Below are 27006 nucleotides of genomic sequence, written 5' to 3'. Positions count from 1 at the left end.
GTTGAAGAGAGAGATTTGGAAAGGACTAGATAATTGACTTCATTTTTTTTTTTTTTACCTCCCATTCTGAAATTTACACAGTTTTCAGTAATTTTTTTTCTGTAAGCCTAGATTAGATAGGGCAGCTTTCCAAGCAGAAATCTGCATGTCCTCTAAATCATCTGCCCAATCCAAGGCGACACTGGCTGTACCACGTGTCTCCTTCGTTTGCAAACAAGCAGAGCAGAGTGAATACTTACCCCAAGGATTTTCCAACTGTCAGGCTACAACATATCAGCCAGCTGCCCAGCGAGAGCTGCCAGCCCGCTCCTGGACACGTTACAGGTGACAGCAGGAAATCTCCATTTGTTTCTAATGACCTTTGCAAACCTGTATTAAAAAACCTCTAATTTGGAATCAAATCACCTTTCTGAACTAGAGAGTGGAGGGAGTGTGTTCAAGACAGTGGGAGATGCTCAGGCAGTGGGGAGGGGCGTTGAGTGTGAGGGGTGGAGGGCAGGCTTGGCCAGCTGAGGTAAGAGTTGCTGCTCAGAACTCACTACCTACAAGTGTGCAGGCTACTTTGTGATGAAGGAAAATCAAGCTTTCCCAGTTGACTGGACACAGCATAGCATGCTCGATAGAATCTTAGAGAAACAAAATGTGCATTCCTCACACGATAAAGAAAAAACAAAAATCTAGGCTCAGAGAAAAGGAGTGACTTGGGCATGAGTTGAGGAAAGCACCTGGACCTCACAACCCACACGCAGTCCAGGGCCTATTTTTTTTTTCTAAAATCCCATCCACCTGCCCCCCACTCCCCCCATCCTAGCACTACAGTACCAAAAATTACCATGATACCCTTCAAGTTTGAGATTTGGGGAAGTGTGAATCAATTATGATCTTGCTCTGACTTCCTGTTAGTGTAAGCGGAATAGTGTCAAAGTCACAGGGCTTCTCCAGTCCTTGTTCCCTCCATCTGGAAGAATGGACCAGTGTTGCCAGTTATGGTAGAGATGTCAGGTAAGAAAAGGAGCTTGTGTGTGTAATCATTGCATGACGGGTCTTTTGGGAGAGAGATGCTAAGCCAACATGTCAAAACCTGCTGAAATCGCTCATGACATGGATTTTAGATGTACACGAGTTAAGGAAAGTTTTAAACTCTCTCTAGTTAGCACAAAAGAGTTAATTCTTGTACGCAAGGCAAGGCTTAGGGGTTCCATTATATAAGACATGCTTATCCAACCACTTAACCCAAGATGAGTCTAGCAAAATTAAAACAGAACACAAAACCTTCCATTAAGGTTAAGGTCAAATCGTTTAGCCACTCAACTAGGCTAAAAAGATGGAAAAAATATATATATTGCAAGTGAACAAAGAAGCTCATTTCTTTTAGAAGCTGTGGCTTCTGCAACTTTTCATCTCGAGCAGAGGTGAGCTCTGTGCTGTTTTTCTTCCCAGGATTTATTAAACCAGGGAGAGAAAACCCACAGGGATATGATCATTTTTAGAGGTGAGAAAGAATCCACAGGGCAACCAGGAGGATGAGCTCTATGAGAGACCCTGAAAAACTGAGATGAAAAGCTGCTGCTGAATTTTAAATCAGTATTTACCCATGGTTAGAGTATGGCAGATGTTTCATGCATACATGGGGTATAGAATAAAATTACTGTAATTCTCAAGGAGGGTAGCTCTCTAACAAAAATCCCCCTTACAGAACAAGCTGTGGAAAATGACAGGCTGCTAGATAGGCAGTCATCTTCGGCAAACGTATTGTCATTTGTGTTGCAAGTTATTTTTACTACTAATAACCAATATGTGTGATGTATTTTTGACAGTTTTATGATTGTTTCTACAATATTATCAGTTGAGATTATTAGTAAGATGCACCTTCAGAGAAGTCTATATAGGACAGCTTGAGAGTGGCAGGCAGCGGGAAGGAAGGGTGCCTATGAAATGTGTCTTGAACCTATGCAGTTGTGTAGCAAACACACTGCTTCTAACTTAAATGTTCATGTTCCTTCAGGATGATCTATAAAGTGGAGATGGATATAGACTACTGGAGACTTGGTTTTTCTAACTCAAAGCCACTGTCGGCACCTACAATAACCTTAGTAATCAAGAGCTGGGACGTGAGATAGGTAGACCTCAGTCTGAGACCTGGCTCCACCAGGTAGTAGATGTGCAACTTCAAACAGGTTCTTCAAGCTCTCGGAGCCTCACTATTCTCTGAAAGTGGAATATCTAATAGTGCCTACTTTATAGGGTTTTTCAGAGGAGTCAAATCATACACATAAAGAGTATGCTTAGCACAAAGTCTTGCACACAGTAGGAATTAAAGAAACAAACACTTTAGCTAAAAAGAGGGAAGTGGAACTGGCAAACTGGGGATCTTGTAAAATTTTGTTTAAACTCAGAGAAGATAGGGTGTTTTGTCAAACTGCCTCTGTCACAAGGAGGCAGATAAAGATCAAGAATTGCTGATACAGCAGGATTCTTCATGAGCTAAATGAGATAAAGATCAAGATCAAGAATTGCTCTTGATAAAGAGATAAAGATCAAGAATTGCTGATACAGCAGGATTCTTCATGAGTTAAACGATGTGCTGGGGATCCCTAAATAGTGGTTGCCTCCCATCGGACCACAGAAGCTGAAAAAAGATTCTCATTATATGTTCTGTGCTCAATTTGGTCCAATGGGCAAGGGGCAGGTAAGAGGCATGGGATACTGCTCAGCCACAACACTCTTGGTCTAGAACTTGACATTAATTTGAATAAGGCCACTCATATAAAGGTGTTACATTATTTTAAAGTAAATCACTTCTCTAGCAACCTCAGCTAGTCCTGTGCCTAATTAGAAAGACACACATACCTACCATAAGAGGCGTTCATGGTGCTGTTTTTACTAAACATAACTTAGGAGTTATCATAACACACATCTAGATTCCTCAGTGGGGGAAAAGCTTGAACACTTCTTGGAACTGTGCAACTTCCTTAACATGGTTCACACACTTTCCCTCTATATCGCCTTCTCTCTGACAACAAATCATTCCCATATAAAGCCTAGGAAACACACTAAATTAAAAAAAAGAAAGCAAAGATCTAAAAGAATATTAATAGTGAGACATAATATGGGAGAATGATAGGATTGGGAGAAATTGCTTTACTTGTGCTAATTCTCAGTACATTAGATTGGCCCGCATGAGTGGCTTTTTTTCTGAACATTTCTGAGCAAATAAGTAAATAAATAAAATCCATCAGAAAGTGCCGCATTCATATTCAGTCAAATAGCCCAGAAAGTTGCTCAGATCTAGCCCCCAGACACAGGTGTTTTATCCTGGGCATCTGGAAGAGGCATAGTAAGGGCAATGAGAATAATTTGAAGAAAACCAGAATCCAGGATTATTCGAGTTTTACCCACTGATTTCTTCCTTCCTCCCCACTTGGCTCTCTTTTTCTTCTTTCCCCTTCTGCTAAATAGTAACATTCTTCCCGATATAAAATTTTGGATTACATTTTAAAAGGACACAATATTTAAATCACGTCATAAATCAACAGCAGTAATAACATACAAGTTACATGTAAGTACAGGACGGCGTTGTCAGACCCGAGACTGTTGTCCACCTGCACGGTCACTCGGAAAATGCCCACATTGTGATAGACGTGTTTGATCCCATCTTCCATGGAGCTGAGGTTGACATAAGACACTGCGATGCCATCACCGAAGTCCACTTGAATGAATGTCCTCTGAACGTCACCCTGAAAAACAGCCCAACATCAGAGGAAAGGGAATCTATGCTTGGCTGCTTCTATGTTAGGGGCTAGGGCATGTCCTGGTGTCTGGCTCAGGGACAGTAGCAGCCCTGGCTCACTGCTGCAGCTGGGACAATCTGTCTATGTTTGACTGAATCTCTGTGACATTCCTTGGCAGACAGGCATTTACTAAGATGGATGTTCTCCAAATCTGAAGGGTACCAACTACTCAAAGTTTCCAGGTTTGGAAAATTAAGTGTTTGATTATCGGCTCCAATTTTATATTCAGTTCTTCTGAAGACTTTGTTTATAGTCTTATCCACATGAAAAAAAAAATGTACACACACAGTTTTACAGATTTCACCTATGTGACATGGTTACAGACCACTTCCCATGTGTTCAGGACCCCTGAGTCTCTTTCTTTATTTCTGGTTCCCTAACCATGCCAGAGGAAGGACAAAAGACACCTTGCCTTACACCTGATATGACACTAGACTCAACCCTATTATTATCTAAGAGAATGATGGTTAATTCCTTTATATGTCAGCATTTTTTACTATCGAAATGATCTAATTTTATTCTTCGTAGTATTGTAATCTGGAGAGAGAAGCAGGCAATGTTCATCCATCTTACAGATGAGGAAGCTACAGTCAGGGATAGTTTAATCATTCGCTCAAGGTTAACAAAGCTAGTTAGCAGCAGCCCTGGAATTCGATTCCATCTCTCTGGGTTGCGTTTCATTCATTGTACGCGGGTAAAGCATTGATGGCTCCTCCAGGATTGAATCCTAGTGTGCCTTTCACAAGTTAGATAATTTCATGCATGCCATTCAGCCTCCTTTGGTCTCAGTTACGTAAACTATGAAGTTACGTAAACTATGAAGGCTCAATACCTTCCTCTCTTTTTTTAAATTTAATTTTATTATTAGTTTTAAGTATACAGTACATTGGTTAGAAATTTATGTAGTTTATAAAATGATCTACCTGATTGTTCTTTCTCTCCTCTGTTTCTTACATTAATGCTAGCCATTACATTAATGCTAACTGCATTCCCTATGCTGTACCTTCCTGCCTTAATACACGGTTGTTATAAAAGACATGTGAGTAATTTGTAATCTGTAAAATTCTATACCAAAACAAAGGACTGTAAAAACAGTGCAACTGTGGAAGGCCTGCAATACCCCTTTCCGAGTTTGATTAGAATCACGGGATTCCAAATTTCCCACAGATAGGAATGAGGAGATAAAGTCTGATTTATAAAATCCAAGACCTGTAAAAAAAAAAAAAAAAGAAGTTTTCGGAATAACAGTTAAGACTCTTAAGGAACAGTTTCTCAGACCCAACTGACAAAAACTAGCTTCCCTCACACACAGTCCCTACATTTTTTATTTGTTTTGTTAGCTTTTTCCATTTTCGGGGAGTGGGGAGCAACTTCGAAGTAGAAATGTATTTTCGATTAAGTAAGGTTCATATGGTATCATATTTTTTGAAAAGGCCAAGTTTAAAATGCTGACATTTAAAAGATTAATTCACATAGAAAAGAAAGGCAGTTCAAATCCTATGAATCTATATGACTTATTCTGCTGATCTATGCCCAGTCAAGCATTGTGTGGGGGGCACACGGCAGCTCTCAGTAAGGACATGGGCAAAAATTCTCCCCAAGGGTGGGAAAAAGAAATTCCATTCAAAACTATAAAACAAATATCCACAAGCCTAGAGACTGTGCACTTACTTGAATTCCCTTCACTAATAAATATAAATGTCAACCATTCTTGCTGATTTGGCCTTCATTTGGACAACCAACTTGGACTGATCAATTTCTCATTCCGTTTCTGGTCAGTTTCAGCTCCCATGTTTTCTGGATTTTCAACAGAGTTGCTGCCAATCAATCCTAGGTTTGGGCATGGAGGAAGAGCCCACCTTTTAATCTATTCATATGATTTGGGACGAGTGTCTCAGGGAAATATCAGGAGTACATAACATTAACTGCAGAATAAAACATGCAATGTAGTTTGAGAGAGAGGGAAAGAGAGGTTTAGGGTTCTTTGTGGGGACAGAGTAGATATCAGGTAGGGGTCACCATTTGCAAGAGGACAGAGGGTTAGACCTCTGTCATGCTGATCTTTTTGCCTGATAGCATTCCTAATTTTCTTTTTATTTTATTTGTTTTTCATTTTTAAATTAAAAATTATTGTGGTGACATTAACAAAAATAAGTTGCAAGTGTATCGTTCAACATAATTTGCATATATAAGACATTTTATGTTCAATCTAATTTTCCACTCATGAGGAACTAAGTCTATAACAGGTGAAAGGAGAAAACTATACAGTGTCTGGACTCTTCATCAGTAGAGATGCCATTATAGAGTAATCAGGCTTTTAGAGTGTTAGGTCAGGTAGCTTACTGCACACCTGAGAGCCCGGGTGGGCAAAGGCATGGAATGCCACAATCACATGTGAGATGCCCAGGGCCTTCTGATGTGGGTGCAGGTCTCTGGGCTTGGTGCTCTGCATCAAGGTTCCAAGTCTGACAGCTAAAGGCAGCAGATTTCATCCCTGCTGCTGTAGCTTTGCCCACTCAAGTGGAACAAAGTGGGTCCTAGGCCTTTGCCTTCAGGGGTTCTCAGGCAATCGGCAAGCCTAATATCCCTGAAACTCCATCACATTGGGACTGAACTTTCATCAGCCTCTGACTTCCCTGGGCTGTAATTAATGTCTGAGGCAGAGATGCTAACTCCTTTCAGAATATAAGGAATAGGACAAAGGAAAGAGACCTGAAGTCACGATTTGATTAGGTATGCTTGCCTGACTTTAAATAGCTTTCTCTCTTGTCATTCAACCAACCAACCAATGAACCAACCAACCAACCAACCAACCAGCAGATAGTTCTTGAGTATCTATCTTGTTTCAGGCACTAAATGGGAAAATGTTGATAAGAAATAAATTGATCAACCAAAGGATATGAGAGAGTTTGATGGAGGTAAGGAGCCCAGGCAATGGGGACAGTGGGGACAGATATGCAAGGGCCATGAGCCAGAAGTGGGTGGTACAGTTAGAGAAGGCTGAAGCGACAAGCACAGTAGGACCATGTTATAAAATGAGATTGGAGGGGAGTAAATTACATTTTAGAACTTGTAGGCTGTGTTTCTGATTTTCATTTTTCTCCTGTGAGCAATGGAAAGCCTTAAAGTGTTTTAAGCAAAGATTTGGGAGAAAATGGCAAGATGATATTTTTAATTCAAAAAGATCATTCTGCCTACAATATGGGAGATGAACTGGAAGAAGGACCAGTATTCTAAGAAGCCAATTAGGGTGTAGGTCAGGTGGATTCTGATAGATTGAAATATGATTTGCAATAGGAAATTACATGCACCTTCCTGTCAAAATCAACTTCCATAATTTATTGGTTTTTAAATCAGTGAATCTCAGCTTTTGATATCAGCAGCTCAGAAGTTAAAAGAAAAAGTACTGATGCCCAGCTACCACCCAAGACCTACCTCCTGGCTCAAGGCCTCTGGGGAGGATGCTCGGCCCTGCTGTGGTCTGAAAAGTCCACAGCTGATGCTGGGCTGAACCAAAGATTGAAAGGCCCCTGGGTTCAGATTCTTGAACATTAGCTTTTCATGGAATTCATCTGAAGGAGACTATAGTACAGTACAAGCTCATGCTGTTCTTATTTAATTTTGCTATGATGGCAAAGTTTTTCTAGAATGTTTTAGAATTCTAAGTGCTAAGGGTGCATTAATAAAGCCAGGGATGAAAGAATTGAAGTCACTCTTAGTGACTGGTGTATAAGACATGCTAACTTCCACGAGACATGCTAACTTCTCTAGGAAGATGAGTTGTTGGTAGTATGAGGATAGATTGTGTGAATTTCTGAGGGCGGAGATGTGCCTTTAAATACCATACTCAGTGCTTGCAGATGATTCTTTTTTGTTCAATAGATTTTGAATATTATGCATTTCTAATGTGTTTGTTCATCCAAGTGCTTTCTTATGTATTACCTTGTTTGGCTGTTAGGACTCCTGGGAGATAGTGAGGGCAGACATCATTTCTATTCTAAATCTATTCATCATTTCTAAATATACCTGAAGGACTAGGGCACAGACAAGTTAAATAAGATTCCTAAAGCTCACAGCCTGTGAGTGACTTAAGAAAGGGTTTAAGGCTATCTATGGTTTAACTTTTATCCATGCAGCACAGTCCTTGCTGAGCTTCTTTAATTGAAAGTTGCTGGTAATCCCTTTCAGAGTGAGAGAAAGGTGATGACAGACAGGGCATCACCTTCTCTTCTTGTTAGACTCTATCCCTGGCTTTGACTGTTTTCCCTTCTGACAACATCTTTGCTTACAGGTGGAAAGATGGGCTGTCATAAACTCCATACACCTTTTTTTTTTTTAGTATTTTTTAAAGAGTTTATTTGAATCATACAGATGAGAATGTCTGAGAAGCCAGATCTCAAATGCTCCCCCCATACATCATGCCTATTTCTTCCCTTTGGTGAAGCAACATCATGTTCAAGCCAAAAAGAAGACAGAGAATAGGGGAAACAATAAGCATTCGGAATTAGTAGTCAAGACAACCTTGTGTGTAATTGAGAGTTACTTCGATCTAATAAATCACAAGTCATCATTCCCAAAACAGAACCTAGGCTGGACTATCATATAAAATATCTAGACTATCGTATAAAATTCTTTAGACCTAATGCCATTTAGTCACATGCCCTAATATAGATACAGAACTGAGAATACTAGCTCAAAAGAAGTACCCAGGAAAAGCACAAAAGCCAAATGAAATCCATTTGGGGATTCTGCAAGGGCATCACTGACTCTGTAATAGAAAAACAAATATATCAAATGGCCACAATGAAGCCAAGATTAACCGGAGGAATGAAAGGTGTGTGAACCTATCAGTTCCTGTAACACGGCTTTGGAGAAAAATGGGAAAATAAATGCTGCAGTAACTCAACACTGACAGCCTCAGCCTGAAATGAGACTCCAAGATGCTCCTGACAGCATTAGGGACCCACTGCAGGTAGAAACTGAACTCATATGTCAGAGCCTGGTCCCTGCAGAGCTCCAGAGTATGCACGGCTCAGGCATGATTAAAATTCAGTCTTGAAAGGGACCTTGTGGTTCATGCAGAAATAACTGCATTGTAAAGAAACGACTATAGTATAACCTATTTTGCAAAAGGGAACAAAAGCAACAAGTATCACAGTAGATGTTCTATAAGCCTTTGTGTGTTTGTATAAACATAGGGAAGGGTACAAGCAAATATAACCCAGCCCAACACTGATTGGGGGTGAAGTGAGGGGAGAGGGAGAACAGTGGGATTAACAGAGAGAGGGAGTAAATGAGAGGAAATGAAGATTGCACCTAATTTAAAAGGGGTGGCGGTGGAGAAGTACGGTATAGCACAAGAAACTTTGCAAAACACAACATTCTATTCTATCATTACAGTAATTATTTAAATATTGATTACATAAAAGGGAAATAACCAGATGGTAACACAGATATTGATTAGATTGATGATGGAATACAGCCAACTTTGGTCTTGGATTGCTGTTGTTGTTTTAATGCTGTTTTGATCATAAAGTAAGATTTAAAATATCATTAAGTGGTATTGAATGAAATAAACAAAAATCAGATATTTCACTTAGTTCTTCTCATGACTAAAGATATTTAGGCAAGGTAGAGAGCATGAAATAAAAGTAGCCCCCTATTGCCTTCAATATCATACTTGAGGTAGGTTTAGACTCAGGTTAGTGAGATCTCAACAAGAAGCAGGAAAAGAGACAATTATGGTAAAATCTACCCTGGTTTTCAGAGAAGAGATTCCATCAGCCCGGCATAAGCATATGGAGAGAAGTACTATCTATTAAATTAAGAGTAAACTCTGGCATGTGACTTCTTGCATAAAGTGTCCAAGTAAGATTGTTCTAGAACATCCCCTTGTGGCCACTATGAGAGATAATATTTCTTGAAAGTTTACTGGGCCAGAATTAACAACCGTTCTCTATATAGTATCTCATTTAATCTTCAACTCTAAAAGAGCCAGATTTAAAAGACTGTTCAAATTTGCTTGGACTCACTAGTTTGACTCAAGCTCTTCTTACCTCTAAGCTCAGCACTGCTACTACTTGTTCACAGAAGACACTCAAACTATTCTATTATGCTCATTCCCAGGTGGGTACTGAAGAAGGGAGTCACTCATGTGTGAAACCAGAGACCTTTTGTAAGCTTCAGTAGCTAAAACCCTTTAGAGAAATGCCAACATGAATGTAATTCTTCATTAAATAGTGATGTAAGAGGAGCCCAGTGTAATATGCCAGGCTCTATAAAATACCATGGAAGCTGAAAGATGTGTCTGCAAAGACCCCTTGTTGATAATGTCTTTGATGAAAGTGAGATGACTGTAAACAGAAATCAGCTGCTGTACCTGCAATGGACCTGTCATTTTATAGCACACAGCACACCAGTTGCATATGCCCTATACTCTGTTCCCAACAAGTTCTTGGTCCTTTCTGATATCCTCTCCAAGAGGTGCTACCATTGCTGAAATCTGAGGATGTCTCACTATATCAGCTGGGAAAAAAATGATCCCTGGATGTCTGGTTCAAATTATGCCCTACAAGCTTCTTTTTCAGTTTCGAAACTTAGCTCTGGAAAACAATCCTAAGATATCTAATTTTGGCATAACTGCAGAATACAGTTAGTCTCCTCCCCTTGCCTATTCAGAGATGGTTTTCCATAGTAGAGGTGTCTCTCCAAATGTGAAGACCCCAAAGCTTTTCTGCAAACAAAGGTTTGGACCTCTGTTTCCTTACCTGTAAATTGAAGGTGGGTAGAATGATGATGATTCTAATTGTCATTTCTAGTCCACATAATCTGTAATTTTTATCATTCTATTATCCTTATCTTTGGCATTATTAGACATCCACACATATTCCACTATCCCTTCAAGCTGCTGAAATAATCTCAGTTCTAAGGTGAAGATGCAGAAATTATTCAAGCGTTAATGCCACAAGGTGGAGACTTTCCATTGTACATTAATGGTGGATTACACTGAGGATTGAGCTGGTAAGGCAGAAAGTCATGGAATAATGAATGGCAAAGTACAAAGCCAGAAACCTGAGGAAGTTACACTCTTGGGCAAGAATTGTGTGGTTTGGTAAAGCACTGATTCAGGGCTGGTGGCCACCCATGTGGATGAAGTGGGACATAGGGGTTGAGGGGCTAAAGCAGACATGTTGAGAGATTGAAAATCTGAACTGAAGACTATTCCACGATTCCAGGCTTTGGGATGTTCACTGAACTGGAACTCTCAGTAGTGAGACTGGTATTTCTCTTGGCTTGTCAAGGCAGATCGCAGTTCTTTGCAAACATCTACTCCCTGAAATCCTAATGAACAGCAATACCCCAATGTATGTGAACCGGTATTAAGAGGAGAGACAAGTAGAGCCTTAGAAAGAGTTGCAAACCAATCCGACCTGAACTTCAAACAGTAGGCCTCTGGCTAAAAACAACCTAAATTGCCTGCCTCATTTCCTTCTTTCCTTTTTACCCCAAAGCAACAAGGGAGAAAAAAAAAAAATGAAGTGGCTAGATTACCTCGCTAGAGTCAAAGAGAAGAAAGCTGAATGGAGTAAGGAATAATACATGAGAAAGCCTTTTAAATCCCCATGGCTCACTGAAATCAGTTCCTGTTCCTTTGTGTGGAAGAAGAAAACAGCTGAGGTTTCTCGGTCAGATCTGGCCTGGTTTAGAAACTGACACCTGCCTCGACTTAATGCTGCCTGCTGATTCTTTGTGCCATCTCTAACAGCCCCAAGTTTTCTTCAGATGAAAAAAGTAGGTCAAATTCTTTCATGAATTCTACAAAACAGTGTCTCACAGAAAAAATTTATCAGGAGTCATCTTCTCTACCATCCGATGGCTGGCAGCATCCTGCAATATTTATGAAGCATTATTGCATTATGGTCAGTTTCATGCCACCATAAGTCTTTCGATGTGTGTGATATTACAGATCCTTGAAATCCATCTAATGAGGACACAGCTTTCACGTTTCAGAGTTAAATCTCACAGAAGCTTTACTCGTGAGTTTTCTTAATTCAGTTCCAGTCTTTGTACGTAAATTAGAGTATTAAAACAATGAGATACAGATCAAAGTTTTAATTTTAGTCTCTTGCCTCAGATTTAATTTAAAAGTCTTAAATTATGCAGTGAATTGCATCTCTTTATTCTTACGGCTGTTTAAAACATATTTAATTATCTTCTGTAAATGCAGACACTACGTCTGCCTAGCAGTCCTCTCAAACGAATGCCTTTCAAATCAGTTTTGTTGAGTTCTTAAGAATAATTAGGCCCTTCGCCATCCATCTTGTGCTTTCAAGGTCTTGCATTAGATTTTGTGGGAATCCGAGTTATCGCGTTCAAAGCCTATAGGCTCATTAGGTGCTTGTTAGTGGTCCAGAGGACATCCATCTTGAACGAGTCTCCAGACAGAGAAATGCCACCTCTCATTGAATGTTTGGGTCTCAGGGCAAAATAACTTTGACTGGCTTCCTAAAATTCAGGCATAACTGAAAAATGTTTGGCTTCTTAGACATAACTTTTTAGGCTCCCTTTCTCCCATCTAACTTGGTACCTGGATCAACTGTCATTTTTCCTTAAGAAAACAATGAAGCATGAATGCAGTGTGTGTGTGTGTGTGTGTGTGTGTGTGTGTGTGTGTGTGTGTGTTTTCTTCTTGGATCTGCCATAATGAAGCTGGAATGGAAGTACGATCAGCTCCCTGATCTCTTTCTTCTAAAAAAATTCTTTCATTAGACCATATTGGAGAGAACTCTAAAAGCAGCAGGGATAGGATTCCTGACAATGAGGCTTTTCATCAAGTTCAAAAGTTATGTGGTCCTTGAACACACCAGGTGAACTAAGCTGTGGGATTTGAAAGAGTTGTGCTATGGAGTCATTTTTGTCACCTAGATGCGAAGGGTAGCCTCATAGGAAGGAATTCCATTCCTGGCGCATGTCAGAATCTGCAAAATTCTGACTGGGGTATATACTATAGTACATGGAGTTACAAGCTAGCATCAGTGTATGTAGCCTTTGATTATCTTCTGTCAATGAGAAGTTCTCTTTTTCGCTCTGGTTTTAGCAAGGTTTTCATTGATATTATGTTAGAATTAAGACCCACACTAGTACAGAATAAAGGAAGGGATTTAGACATCAGATGAAGACTTTAACAGGTTTTGGATGTTATTCAAATTTTAAGAGTCTTTTCCTTTTAAGTTTGAGTTTTATGTCTACTGGAGAAGCCCATCCAAATGCACACACATTTATTGAGTGCCTATCAATCTGTTAGGCATGGTTAGGTAGAGCTACAATCGGGAATGGTGTGATTTCTATCTCAGTATTTATAATTTATTGGGGGATGTTAAACAAAGATTATTATAATATAATGTAGTTTTTCTTTTTGTTTTGCATGAATGTAAAATGTTTATTATTTTCTATTTCATGTAGTGAGACTTTTATTTGAAACTTGAAAGAGCAGAGGGCCTAGTTAACACAAAATATGTATTGCCACAAACTACATTATGTCGACTCATGAATGAAAAGTACATGATATAAAATTGGAACTTAGTCAAATATTTGTCTAACTACTTAGTGAAACAGTTGATTCCTCAGATTTCTAATGCTTTCGTTGATATGCATAGGAGATGGAGCCTACATGGAGTTGCATGCAAGTAACTAGGGGCAAAGAAAGGAGGCTGCATTGGTCCTTTGCCCAGCCTAGCCCCGAAGACAGAGGCCAAGTCTATAAGAAAAAAGATAAACCACAAAACACAGAAGCAGAATCTTTGGTGTCAAAATACCAAAACATTATATTAACTTAGAAAAGTTAACTTCCGCCCACTTCTTCATTAATCACACTGCAGTGTCATATCAGAATGTAGCAGAGCTCTTGGTCCTTTGGCATCTAAAAAACCTGATGCTTTAGGGGTATTGGAAGCATGACATTTACATCCTTATTGTTATGAAGAACTGGCACTACTTATGGGGACAAGAGTCAGACACTATATTCAAAGTAAGGTTAGAAGTATCAAATTCAAATGAGAAGACGACTCTTAGGAATTTTAAGGAGGATATAGAGACCAGTGGCACACATTAAGGATTTTTGTTTGTTTGTTCTTCTTTCGTATTAAATTTAAAAAAATGTTATAGCCTAATTTACACCAAGCCTCTGGAAAAGTTTGATATACATAGATAGTAAACTTCCTGAGTGTCACTTTCATATCCTATGTTTTCCAATATTCTTTAGAATGGATAGAACAGCACCAGCTATACAGTAGCCATTCAGTAAAGGCTTGGTTTTGTACAGCGGGGGAAACCCATGAGAGAATTAGACATCTCTCTTTGCTGAGATAGTTTTCAACAAACTGATCCCAAACCATGAATACTCTCAGAAAATCAGGGGAAGATCTTGGTTTATATGTTGACTCGTGTCTAAGAATATTAGAGCAGCCTCAGGCCAACGCAGCTGGGGCAAAGATAACATTGTCTATATTTTTTACATTTTGATCTGTGTTACTACCTGTCCCCAGCCAACTGTTTCTAGGAAGGCTTAGGAACTACGGTGTGAAGTTCTTTCCTAGAAAATGGTTCTTCTCACCATAAAAACAATATAAAAGCAAGATACCACAGAGCCAGGATTTGACTCCGAGCTCTCCTATTTATTGCTTTGTGGTCTTAAGTAAGTTACTTTGCCTTTCTGTGCCTCTGCTGTGCCATCTATGAAATGACAATGATGATAATTGCTACTCGCGTAGGATTGCTGTGAGATCTAAATAAGATAATCCATGAAATCACTCACAAACTGGACCACAGTTAGTGCTCAGTAAACGTGGCATGTTTGAATTGTTATCATTGTGTCGTATTTCAATGTCCCCCAGCTTCTTAGAAAATTTCTGCTTTTCTTTATTCTTCATTGCTCATCATGTGACTTGCCTATGCCAATGTATGTAATCCAGAAATTAATAAAGAAACTAAGGTTGTTTCTGCAAAAGGAGCTTGTGAATCATTAGCATAGAACCCCAGTCAAATGTGAGATCCCCAGGGCCTCCTGATGTGGGGACAATTCTTTTGGCTTGCTGCTCTGCACCAGGAGATGAGAGCATCAAGGGGCCAGGTCTGACAGCTGAAGGCAGCAGATTTTATCCCTGCTGTTGTAGCTTTGCCCACTCAAGTGGAATGAACTGACTTGTTACATTTTCCCTTCTTGCACCCAGAAGGCATGAATTTACACATCTTAGAACCGAATTCCCCGATCTGTTCCCACATCACTCAGCCAAGTTTGAGATGCTCAATGATCTTACATGGAAAGCAAAGTTGAACAGATGAGAGCCTGGCCTCTGCCCCTGGAGGGGATACTCCATTTGTACAAAGGTCAGAGCTGACCAGGAATGCATTCTGGTTTCAGATCGTCCTCTCATGTATTCTTGGAAATGAAACAAATTCTGAATTCTGAAGCTTGTTTCAGCATAAACATCTGCAGCTTCAATAAATGACATTCTTCTGAGTATCATAATTGGGTTCCTTAAGTCTCTGTGAAAGGGACCTTTGCATTCACCATGCAGGTTAACATAGGGTATGGTATTAGCCCACAAAATGAATCCTTCCCTAAGAGTCCCCAAAAAGTTTTCTTTCTTTTTCCTTTTTTTTTCTAAAAACCTAAATACAAAGCACTATATTTTATGTGAATTTTCAAAATGACCTCTAAGCAAGCTTTTGTTGAGCATAATACACATAAATAAAAAAATGTAAAAAATAAATATATGACTTAAATTTTACAAAGTAAATGTACCCATTAATCATCAGGAAATTAAACATTGCCAGTACCTCTCAAATCCCCACTGCCATTCCTCTCCTAAAGGTAACAATTTTTCTCATTCTATCACCATAAATTAGCATTGCCTATTTTTGCAGTCTAATTGGAGTTATACAATATACATTTTTTTCAGTCCAATTTCTTTAGCTCAGTATTGGATATGAGATTCATCCAAGTGTTTCTGTGTAGCAACGGTTTGTTCCTTTTCATTGCTGTATAGTATTCCATTTTATAAGGATACCATAATTTATTTCTCCATTCTACTGTTAATGAGTGTTTGTTCCATTTTTCATATCTGATGAATAACTCTGCTATGCATATTTTTTTACATATATTTTGGTGCATATTTATATGTATTTCTAATGAGAATATACTTAGGAGTGGAAATGTCAGATCACAGGTTGTATTAATACTCAGCTATAATAGTTAATGTCAGATGGATCTCCAAAGTAAGGGTATCAATCTGTACTCCAAACAGCGTTGTATGAATGGCCAGTTGACTGATATTCTCAACAACACTTGATATTTGTCTTTTTAAATATAAATCTTCTGATGGACACACAGTAATATCTGATTACAGTTTTAAGTTACATATCTTATTGAGTAAAGATATTTTATGTCTTCACAGAATTTTTTCATATGCTTATGGCTATTTGGTTATCATATTTGAGAAGTCATTTGCACATTTTCTATTGATTTGCCAGAAATATTTTATTCATTTGTAAGATGTATTTCTATTTTCCTGAGTATCAATCATTTGTTGAAATCATGTATTACAAATATCTTTTTCCCCTCTAGGGCTTACCTTTTAATTTTCTAAATAGTGTCTTTTAAAGAAAAACTATATTAATTTTCATATAGTCTAATTAAGCCATATTCTTTTTATACTTGGTGGGTTTGTTTCCTGTTTAAAAAATCTTTGCCTACCTTAAGGTCATGAAGACACTCTTCTGCGTTTTCCTTTAAAACTTTAGTTTTATCTTTCAGAATTAGCTTGAAAATCTGGTTAGGATTATTTGTGTGAGCTACCAGAGGTCAAGATTCATGTATTCTCACATGAATATTCAATGTTATATCATCATTTATTGAAAAGATTATAATTTATTTATTGTACTATAGTATCTCATTTGTCAAAAATAAGTGGGTATATACATATGGATATGTTTCTTGACTCTTTATTCCCTTTCCTGGTCAGCTTGTGTATATAGCATATATATATTTCCTATGCCAATACTACACTTTCTTAATTACTGTAACTTTATAATAAATCTTGATATCTGGTAATAGAAGCCATCCTATTTTGTGAGGCCCCTTAAGACTATCTTTGTTATTCTTAAACCTTGCATTTTCACATAATTTTTATAATCATCTTGTCAATATTGAATTAGAATTGCCTTGAATCTAAGATCAAGATGGGAAAAATTTTGCATCTTCTCATAATATTGCATCATTTAATTCATGATCATGGTATACTCCTCCATTCATTTACATTTTTCAAATTTTTTTTTCCAAATGTGTAGAGCTATTGAAAATAAGTTGTTAGATTTGTCTGTAAGCATGTGTTATAGTCTGATGCTATTATAAATTATACATATTTCTGTATATAGATACATATATATATATGATTTTCTATGTGTTTCAGAGAACTTATGTGCCAAAAAATTAAGACTTACTCTAAATCTAGAGTAAATGAAATATGTTTAAAATTAGCAGTTAGCACAGGTTTGAAAATCAGATGAAGAGAACAAATTTAAGTGTATAGAAACAGATCCAGACATATATGGTCATTGATTTATAGCAAAGGTTCATAGCAATTCAGTGTGAAAATAATTATCTCAGTGGTGCTGGGTCAATAAGATATGCATATGAAAAAATATATAAACATTGGCTCCTTTTTTAAACAAGTTTTTCAAGATGGATCATAGCCTTAAAAATGAAAACTAAAGAAAAAAGTCTGTGGTATAAAACCTCCATGATCTTGGGTTAGGTATAGACTTTTTAAGTAAGCCACAGACATTCTTAATTATTTATTTTATGTATTTATGATGATATTTGGGTTTATATCTGCATTTCAGTATTTGTTCTATTTTTTCAATTGTAGTATGTTCCTTTTTCTTTTTTTCCTTGCCTTATGTTGAATTAATGAGGCACTTTTAATATTATTTCAACTCCTCTGTCTATAAATTGATAGTTAAATATTCTCTCAGTATTCTTTTAGTTGTTGCTCCAGATTTTAAAACATACATTTTGGATATGTCGGTGTCTAATATGAATTACTACTTTTACTTCTTCACAGACATTTAGTGGAACTTAAAACACTTTAATTCTATTTAATTCCCTCCACATATTGTATCATTGTTGTCATGTATTTTAATTTACATATATTTTAAATCTCATAGCTGATTATCATGATTGGCCTGCAAAGTTAATACTAATTTCAATTTATATATATATATATATATATATATATATATATATATATATATATATATATACACATACACTCTTTTTTGTGCTCTTCATTCTTTCCATTAGTTTTGCGCTTTTGTCTGGGATCATTTTCTTTATGCTTGATGATTATCTTTATTATTTCTTTTTATAGAAATCAGCTTATATAACTCATCTCAGTAATTGCTCATCTGAAAAATGTCTTTATTTTAACTTCACATTCCTCCCCTCCCCCAGCACAACAAAAATGTCATTCCATTTTCTTCTAGGCTCCTTTAAAAAATTTGTCTTTGTTTTTAGATTTCTGTAGTTTGAATATGATAACTAAATATGGTTCTTCTTTGTATATATCCTGGTTTAAGTTTGATGATTCTCTTGAATCTATGTGTTTGATATACTGATATCTTTTATCAGTTTTGGAATATTCTCAGACAATATCTCTTTAAAATAATTCTGGCTCCTTATCTGCCTCCTTCCTTTCTAGGACTCCAGTCAGATTTGTGTTAGCCCGTTTCACCATTTTCCACTTGTCTGTTATAATTCTTTTCTCCTATGCTCCAAATGGTATATTTCCTACTCTCCTTTCTTTCAGTTAATCAACCCTCTATTCATCTGGGTTCAATTTGCTGTAAACCCATCAAAGTTTTTAACATCAGTTATTATATCTTTATTTCTACAACTTCCATTTGATTACTGCTTCCTACTGATTACTTCTGTAGGGTGAATTTTCTATCTTGTCCCATACTCATGAACATATTAATCCTATTTCGGATGACTGTTCTTTTTCTGTTGCTTTTTTCCTCTTGGAAGAAATAATTTCAGGTTGAATTTCGGGGTTTAGAGAGGCTAGTATAATTCTAGTTTGTCCTTTGTAGGTGTCTCAAGAATCTAACCTGGTTTTGTACTGTTTACCGTGGTTCCCCTCCTTGATAGTGACTACATTATATTTTACCTGTATCACTTAGATATTATCAAATAACTCAAGGTGAAAAAAGGCTCTCTATATTGTGCTACTTCTCCATGCTTCCCTTCTCTCTGGAATTTGACCTCATCAGTACAAACTGCCTTGGTAGCCCTGAAAGCAACTTTTATCTTCCCAGCCTTCTGAGTCCATAAGAGCTGTTCAGCCCACATGTTCTGTTCGGCCTTCTACTGGGAAACAAAAATCTGACCTCTTATATAATGTGATATAGTTGGCAAAGTGCTCAAGGGAAAACACAGCATAAAAACTTGGGTTCACTGCAATGAATTTCTTATCTCTCAAGAAAAGAACTATGGCTTCTCAAATCCTCTTGATAGTTTTATCATTCTCCTCTTCCTCCTTCTCTCCTTTTCTCACTTGCTCACTCGCTCGCTCACTCACTCTAAATATATATGTGTATATATGGTTTGCTGCAAGCTAATTCATCATAGCTTCAGGCATAAGCCCCCCCAAATTTTATTTCTATAAAATGCAAACAACTTCAACTGGCTTAAATTGGCCTGTATCTTTCCAGTTCCAAATGAAGAGTATTTAGAAGATCGAATGTGGTCAAAAGGCATTTCTTAAGGAGATAATAGCAAAGAGTATTAGGTTAGAGCAGTGGTTCTTTAAGTGGTCCTTGTACCTGAGCATCAGCATCACCTGAGCCAGGGCTTTAAAAGTTGTAAAAGTGGAGGTTGAGACTTAGGAAGTAATGTTTGTGATTTTGTGGTTAAGAAACATAACTGCATTGACAAACATTTATATACCTGGAAACTTATCATTTAATCACATTTTTTACTTTAATTTTAATTTTATAGGAAATAGATGAAAAATCCCATTGAAAAAATATTACAGTCTAATCATTGCTAATGTTTTATCAAACCTGATGATGTAATCCAAATGGTTTCATTTTTTACCCCTTCGAGTCATACTCCAAAGCCTCTCCTACTACTCTATCCCCTTTAACTTTACCCTATTTTTTTTTTCCCTTGAAGCACAATGCATAACCTGTGACTTTCTTAGAAACACACATTTTGGGGCTCAACCCCAACCTACTTAATCAGAATCTTTGGAGGTGGTGCCTGGAAAACTATTATAACATGCTCACCAGGTGATTATTATGCACATTAAAGACTGAAAGCCACTGGGCTATCGAAAGAGAAAGCTAGAAAGAAATGTTGTAAATTTTAATCGCAGTGTCATCTTATCTTTTTAAATTCCTTTGTATTCAAAAGGCTAGCATAGTGCTGGCCATATTTTAGGTACTCAGAAAACATGGCTGAAGGTAGGACTGTCTGGGTGAATAATTGAAATCATTTAATGAAAGTGTTTATCCTCTAGAAACCATCTTCCTCATTTACAAAACTACAAAAATGCCTGTGTACATTATAAAAGAAAGTCTTAAATTTCTTATTCATCATCTAAACGTACAGAAATTTCACGTAACCACAATGTGGCCAAAAAAAAAAAAAAGTGATGCTCATAAAGATATCCCCAAAGTGTAACAAATATATGAACTCGATTGACAAATAAAGTATACTCAATTGTGTTTAGATTGGCCTCTGTTTTATATGTATGACCAGCATGTTGCCTTTGGAAAAGAAAAGCCAAGATTTCGGGCTGAGAAAGGAAGAGGGCATTAGCATTTTATAGGTTGGTTGAGAATGTGTATGTTCTAAGTTATTTTGAGAATGCCATTAATGCAATTTGAGAAAACCTTTTGCTGGAGGTGCCAATAAGGGAAGGTTAAATCCAAAAAAGAACTCCCAAGAAATGAGATATTAAGTAGGAGTGAAAATAATTTGCAGTAAAATGAAAATAATCAAAGAAATGTGTCAGAGAAGGTGAAATGATAACAACGACAAAAACAAGGAACAAAAAGTAGAATAAAATAAAAATGTCAAACATTTAAAATTAAAAAAAAAAAGTAAACAAATCCAAAAAGATATCTAAACAAAACCATGACTTTTTAGGAAAAATCACTGGCTCTATAAGGTAGAGGGGAGATGGGAATCAGTCCTACCTCTTCCAATTGCACCATGAGAGTAACATTGTGCCCTTGTTCTGCTGTCAGCTTTCCATCAGCGGTGATGATCCGGAGCCCTCGTGGGGCCTTCCCTGGACACTTTTGTGGTTTGGCAGTGTACCGTTCTCTCACTCCATCAGTGCAATTATTGGAAACCACCTTTCTATACCTAAGTGGAGAAAAGCTCAAGTTGTAATCCAGCTCATAAAAATTCAGATCACTCTCAATATTTTAAGCCAAACCTACTGCATACTTCTGAGGGCTATCAATAACTATATATCTTGTTGCTCTTAAGATTAGAGCTAATTCATATAAAGCACCCCAAAGAGAGACAAATCATCATAGTAACATATTGTACCTATTACTAGCACAATCAATGAATCTTTTCACTTCAGAGCTGTGGGAAATGCACAAAGTGGAAGACACGGTCCTTGTCCTCACTAAGTTTATAGTCCAGTTGAAGAGGCACATGTGGATAATCTAGGAGATACTTTAAAGTTTAGATAATTAAGGGTTAGAATGAGTAATATATATTGCAAGGTAATTTGCAATTCAGAGAAAGAATGAATTATTACGGATTGCATGATTTAACATTAGATCTCATAGAAGATTCTGTAATAATGTCATAATGCAGAAAGTTGGCTAAATTGGATAGTTTCTACTCAATATTTCATGAGGGGTTAAACTGGCTAAACCATTGAAACATTGTATTGAGGAAACCAGTTTGCAGACTGAGTAAATTCTTCTTACTCTTTTTGCTTATTTCTTCTTGTTTTAGCTTTAACAAAAAAAAATGTTATTCTACAAATTTACCTTATACTATCGATCAGATTCATAATAAATTATGAATTTATTGTGTGGTTTTAGGATGACTGATTCTAAGGTTTTTGATGTTCAGTGTTATCTATTCATGATCTTTTTGTGAGGGACCCATAGTAACCACTTTATGTATTCCTGTATTTGATTTTCCAAGTCTGTTGTCTAGAATTAGCGATAGAGCTCAAACTGAAAGCAAAGCCCAAGATCTAGACCAGAAGTTGACAAACTTTATATAAAGGGCCAGATAGTAAATGTTTTTGCTTTGTGGGCTATATGGTCTTTATCACAAGTACTCAACTCTTTGGTTGTAGCATGGAAGTGGCATAGAGAATGTGCAAAAGAATGGATGCAGCTGGGCTGCAATAAAACTTTATTTACAAAAACTGGCAATGTGCCAGATTTAACTTGAAGGCTATTGTTTTCAAATCCCTTTAAATATAGTTAATGTCCTTTCCCCTGTTCCTGAGTCTAAAAATTGACTACCTAAATACACGATTGAGAAAAGTCAAATTAGACACTGCCTGGGAAAGTGCTTTGAACACTATGAATCACTACCAGCTCAATTATGAATCGTTAAATCACTTTGTAGGGTAATTGCATAGACTAAATGGATTAATGTACACAGAGAATTTAAAACCGCCTTGACAATTAGCAAGTGCTTATGAAATGTTACCAATTATTTTTATTTACTATTAGTATTATTTCTCTTGTTCATGACTTCCGTAGCTTCCAAAAGTACTTGGGATAGGTCACGAATCCCATAATCTCATGCCTGAAGCCTTCAACAGGCTAACTTCATTCTACTTTTCTGGAATCTTTCTTCCCAAGCTGATTCTGCTTGAGCCGCACCTCTCTTTTTAATTCTCTAGAAAGTACTTATTTTCTTTTGGTCTTTCTGCTTCTATGTCCTGCATGCTCTATCAGCTGCCTAAAACTTTCCCTTTAAGTTACAGCTTATCTCCTGTCTTTTCTTAACTATGATAGTAAAATAGTAAGAAGGTCACATTTGTAGAGTGATTACTGCTCTGGTTTAGTCCTTGTGTTAAGTTCTTAACATGACTGTTCTCATTCATCTTCAAAACATCTCTAATAAGGAAAGTATTACGTATTCTCAATGTACAGATGAAGAAAATAAGATTCATAGAAGTTAACTAGTTTTCTCGAGATCACACAGCCAGGACCCCAGACAATTTGTCTCTAGAATGCATTCACTCTTTACCACTACACTGTACTGTCTCTTTAAATGAAGTAACACCATCTCTCTTGTAAACTCTTAAAGGAATCCTTATGATTTATTTATGCCTTATGCCGTATATGATTGTCTTCCTGCACATGTCTGTGAACTTTTAGCTCCTTGAAGGCATCCCTGTGCCCCAGGCATTCAAGGCTGATAATCAGGAGATCCACACAGGGATGTCTATTCCATTTTAATGTTGAAATATCTACATAGCAGTTGGTTATTACCACTATCCCAAACCCTCCAAGCACCTCATCCACCAATCCAGCTGTGCCGATCCCTATGTTTGGAATCCCTGCTTCTCCTTGCAATCCAGCAACTAACCAGTTAATACCTAACACCTAGCACAGCAGGCAGCCTCCAAACCCCTGCTCAGGCACTGAGATCCCCACCCATTCTGACTGGTCATTGTCATGCCTGGGTATTTTTAACATCAACCCATCTGACACTTTTTTAAAAATCCATTGTAGGTGCTTATGAGTTATGCTGATTAAAAGAGAAAATAATGGCAGGCAGGAGAAAGAAAACAAAAAAGATGCCAACATTGGAGAATGGTGGCATTTTCTAGTACCAGCAGTGGTAGCAAGAAAATGACCATCAATGTCACACAGTAATTATGGCATCCCAGTGAGTTTAACTGTGCATCAGAAACCCCCTGCATGTTTCAGAAGCAAGGCACTATGCAAATGAAAGGCAGATTATGATTTTTAATCACTTAGCATCCAAGCACACCTGTGACTGTCTTGGAGAGCAGCTATAGAGGTATGGGCTCACCATCACCATTGCCATCATCAGCTAGAGAACATTCCTTTTGTTTGTCGCTGCTCTGACCAATCATCGCCCCAGGCTTCCCTGAATCCTGTAGCAACAGGAGTCCTGTTTAAATCCAAAGCATGAATCCATTCCCCCTGGGATTCTGCCACAGAGAAGACTGTTGGTAATTTTTTTAAATGCTCATTAAAAATCATTCTGAAATCATTTTATTTCCTGGATGAAAATGGCATCACATTAGCCCTACCAGACCTGTCCCTGAAATTTGGAAGAAAATTGTGCAGAAATACAGAGTTAATTTACTCAAGTAAGCACACACCTGCTTTTTGCATTACAGAATGGTTCTATTTTCATCCCAGCAGCTGTCCCTGGGTCTGAGTTACATAAATGAATAATGCATTTAATATGTTATTAAATGGCACTGCTACCTCCACAATAACAAGGCAACTTATGATTATGTTGGACCTAAGCTCTGAATATTACTTGGATGCATTTAATTGGTAAAGCATTCTTCAATCTACTGAGAAGGAAAGAGCTCTGTAATGGCAAGGGAGTCTGTACAATTACTGAAAAGGAAACATTCTGCAAATGTGCCTTCGATATTACCGACCGCTCATCAGTAGATAGTGTCTTATTACTTCAATAACCCCAATTTCAGCTATTATCTTCCTTCCTATCTTGATACTCCTCTGTCACCTTTTCCTTTTTACCCATACCTTCTTTATTTTACTTCTGTGCTCCCTGCCAGTTTTAAAAAAAAATATGAAGGCCATAGTTTTTCTTTGTGAGAGTAAAACTGTGATTTTACTATTTAGTAGTTTTTTTTTTTTTTACTTGTAATTTTGGGTATAATACAGATGTTTATGACTATTCATTGTACATTAAAGTGACACTATAATCTAGTTCAGTGGATCACAAACCTGTCTGGTTTTTAGAATTACTTGGTGGCACTTTAAAAAATAAGTGAATGTCAAGACCTCATATCTAGGAATTATGATTTAATAGAGAACTCTGGGCATCAGTGTATTTAGTTTTTATTTTCATTTGAAATTTCCTTGGTGATTCTAGCATGCATACGGACCACTGTCCTGGTGGTTAAAACTAATGTTGCGGAATCAGATTGCCTTGTTTAAATTCAGGCTCTTACATATTATATGAACTTGGACTGTTTACTCAATCTCTCTCTAATATTTGGGTTCTCTACCTGTAAATTAGGGAAAATGATAGAATCTTCTTCATAATGTACTTGGGAGAACTAAATGAGATAATGCATTCAAGAATCTGGCATATTAAAGAACTTAGTAAATGTTAAAATATCAAAAGTTAGTAAAAAGTATTTAAAATATTAACCTTAATATGTTATTATAAAGCAAGTTTCCTGAAAATAGAAGCTATATTATTATTGTCAAGATTATCTTATGATCAAATTCAACCATGTCTATTCTTTTCTTAAAATCATGGGCTTATTCACAACGAGTAAAGTTCAGGTGTAAAGTAGGGGTCTATGACCTGGTTGCTATGCAGTTTCATAGCCTCAACTATTTCTCCTGCCCAACATACTTCCTGAGCTCAGGCAACACTGGTATATAAGCCTGCAAGTCTACAGGCTTTTGACTGTTCATTCTGCCCAGAATGTTCTTACCTCCTGTCAAGCTTCTACTCATTCTTTAAAAATCACCTTAGAAATCATGTTTTTTTTCTCTGTAAAGCGGTCTCTTCTCTTTTTTCACAGTAGTTATCACAGGCAATGACCAAGGTAGAACTGGAACTCTAGGTCTGCTTGTAGGCAAGGCCAGTCTTATTGTCACTGAGCTATGGTGTCCCTCATTTGGGATCACAGTGAAAAGAATCTACACAGTTTATTATTTTCAGATTGTACTATATGCCTTTGATTTAAAGAGAAAACTGCTTTGTTACGAGGATATTTGACTTAACCAAACAAGAAATGGAGCAAGCCTTGGGGAGAGAATAGGGGGCTGCTTCTGGGTACAGTGTATGGCTAAGACTTAAAACCTTCCTAGACTCGATGTGCCCATTTTTCAAAAATAATCCTATGTAGTAGCCAAAATGCCAATATTCAGAAAGAATCGAGTTCCATGGCTGACTAAGCAGGTTCTCCAAGTTTCTCTTCTCAAGACAACAATTTTAAGGATTTTTCCCTTAAACTGAGTAAGCAAATCTTGGAATTAGGGGATTGCCATGAGACAGAAGGCTAGGTGAAGGGAGAAAAAAAAAAAACTCTTCTTGCATTAAACAGGATAAAAGCACAAGTCATTTAATTTGAACAGTAAATGGAATGTGACTTTGTTTTAAACTCCAACTTGATGAAATGGGACCTATAGCCATGCTAAACTATAAGATTTAAAATTAAGAATTATGAGAATTCACGGAATCCACTGTCTAAGTCAACTAGTTGTATGCCTAATTTATAGAAAGAAATTTTCCCTTCTTTTGAGCACCTGCAGTCCAAGAAATCCTAATTAAGAATCATTTCGAATTGGTCATGGACATGTCAGAGCCCAAAGAGATCTCAAAGATCATCCAATACACAAAAGGGAAAAGAGATACAGTTTAGAGAGTTTCCCAAAGTCACACAGGGGACAAGTAGTGGTTCTGGGCCTCTCGCCACTATGTCATCTCACCTGGATGAGAATCGGGAATGCCAACATCGATCTGGGCAAGAACAGTGAGATGAGGGACTAGTTCTCCACATACAGTGACATTCACTTTCTTCTTCATTTCTCAGCCCTAGCACCATCTCATGAAAAATGTGGAAAACCATGAAAGGTACTCAGGAGAGTCAACTTTGTAGCAACAATTATTGATTCTCTGCTGTGAGGCTGTACCGTGCTCTGCTAGAAAACAGCTATGTGAGCTCCTGCAGTGCTGCGTCTGTAAGTAATGCAAGCCATATCCTTTCTGTGGACTTTAAACACATGCACCACTTTTAAGACCAATTATTCTCCATGATTCACACTGACAAATCTCACTGAGAAGATCAGACAAAATATCAAAATCCCTACCAGGCACAGAAATGCAGTCACCTGAGAAATGACCACAGTCCCCAAAGACGCTGGAAATGGCAACTCTGGGGCAATGGCAGGTGAGCCAGGGTCTAAGTGC

General features: G+C 37.4%; 1 protein-coding gene across 1 annotated transcript in view; it reads right to left on the bottom strand.

Moving 5' to 3' along the window:
• The window catches only part of SORCS1 (sortilin related VPS10 domain containing receptor 1), a 452195-nt gene that overhangs the window by 42884 nt on the left and 382305 nt on the right, over positions 1-27006 (bottom strand). The window contains exons 18-19 of the mRNA XM_039871262.1: positions 21054-21225; positions 3551-3737 (exon numbers count right to left, since the gene is read on the bottom strand). Coding sequence (XP_039727196.1) covers positions 3551-3737; positions 21054-21225 — 359 coding nt within the window. The remainder of the gene's footprint in view (positions 1-3550; positions 3738-21053; positions 21226-27006) is intronic.

Source organism: Pteropus medius, unplaced genomic scaffold, assembly GCF_902729225.1.
Source record: "Pteropus medius unplaced genomic scaffold, Ma_sr-lr_union100, whole genome shotgun sequence".
Taxonomy (NCBI): domain Eukaryota; kingdom Metazoa; phylum Chordata; class Mammalia; order Chiroptera; family Pteropodidae; genus Pteropus; species Pteropus medius.
Note: the sequence above shows the minus strand (reverse complement) of the source record. Positions and strands in the feature narration are given on the sequence as shown.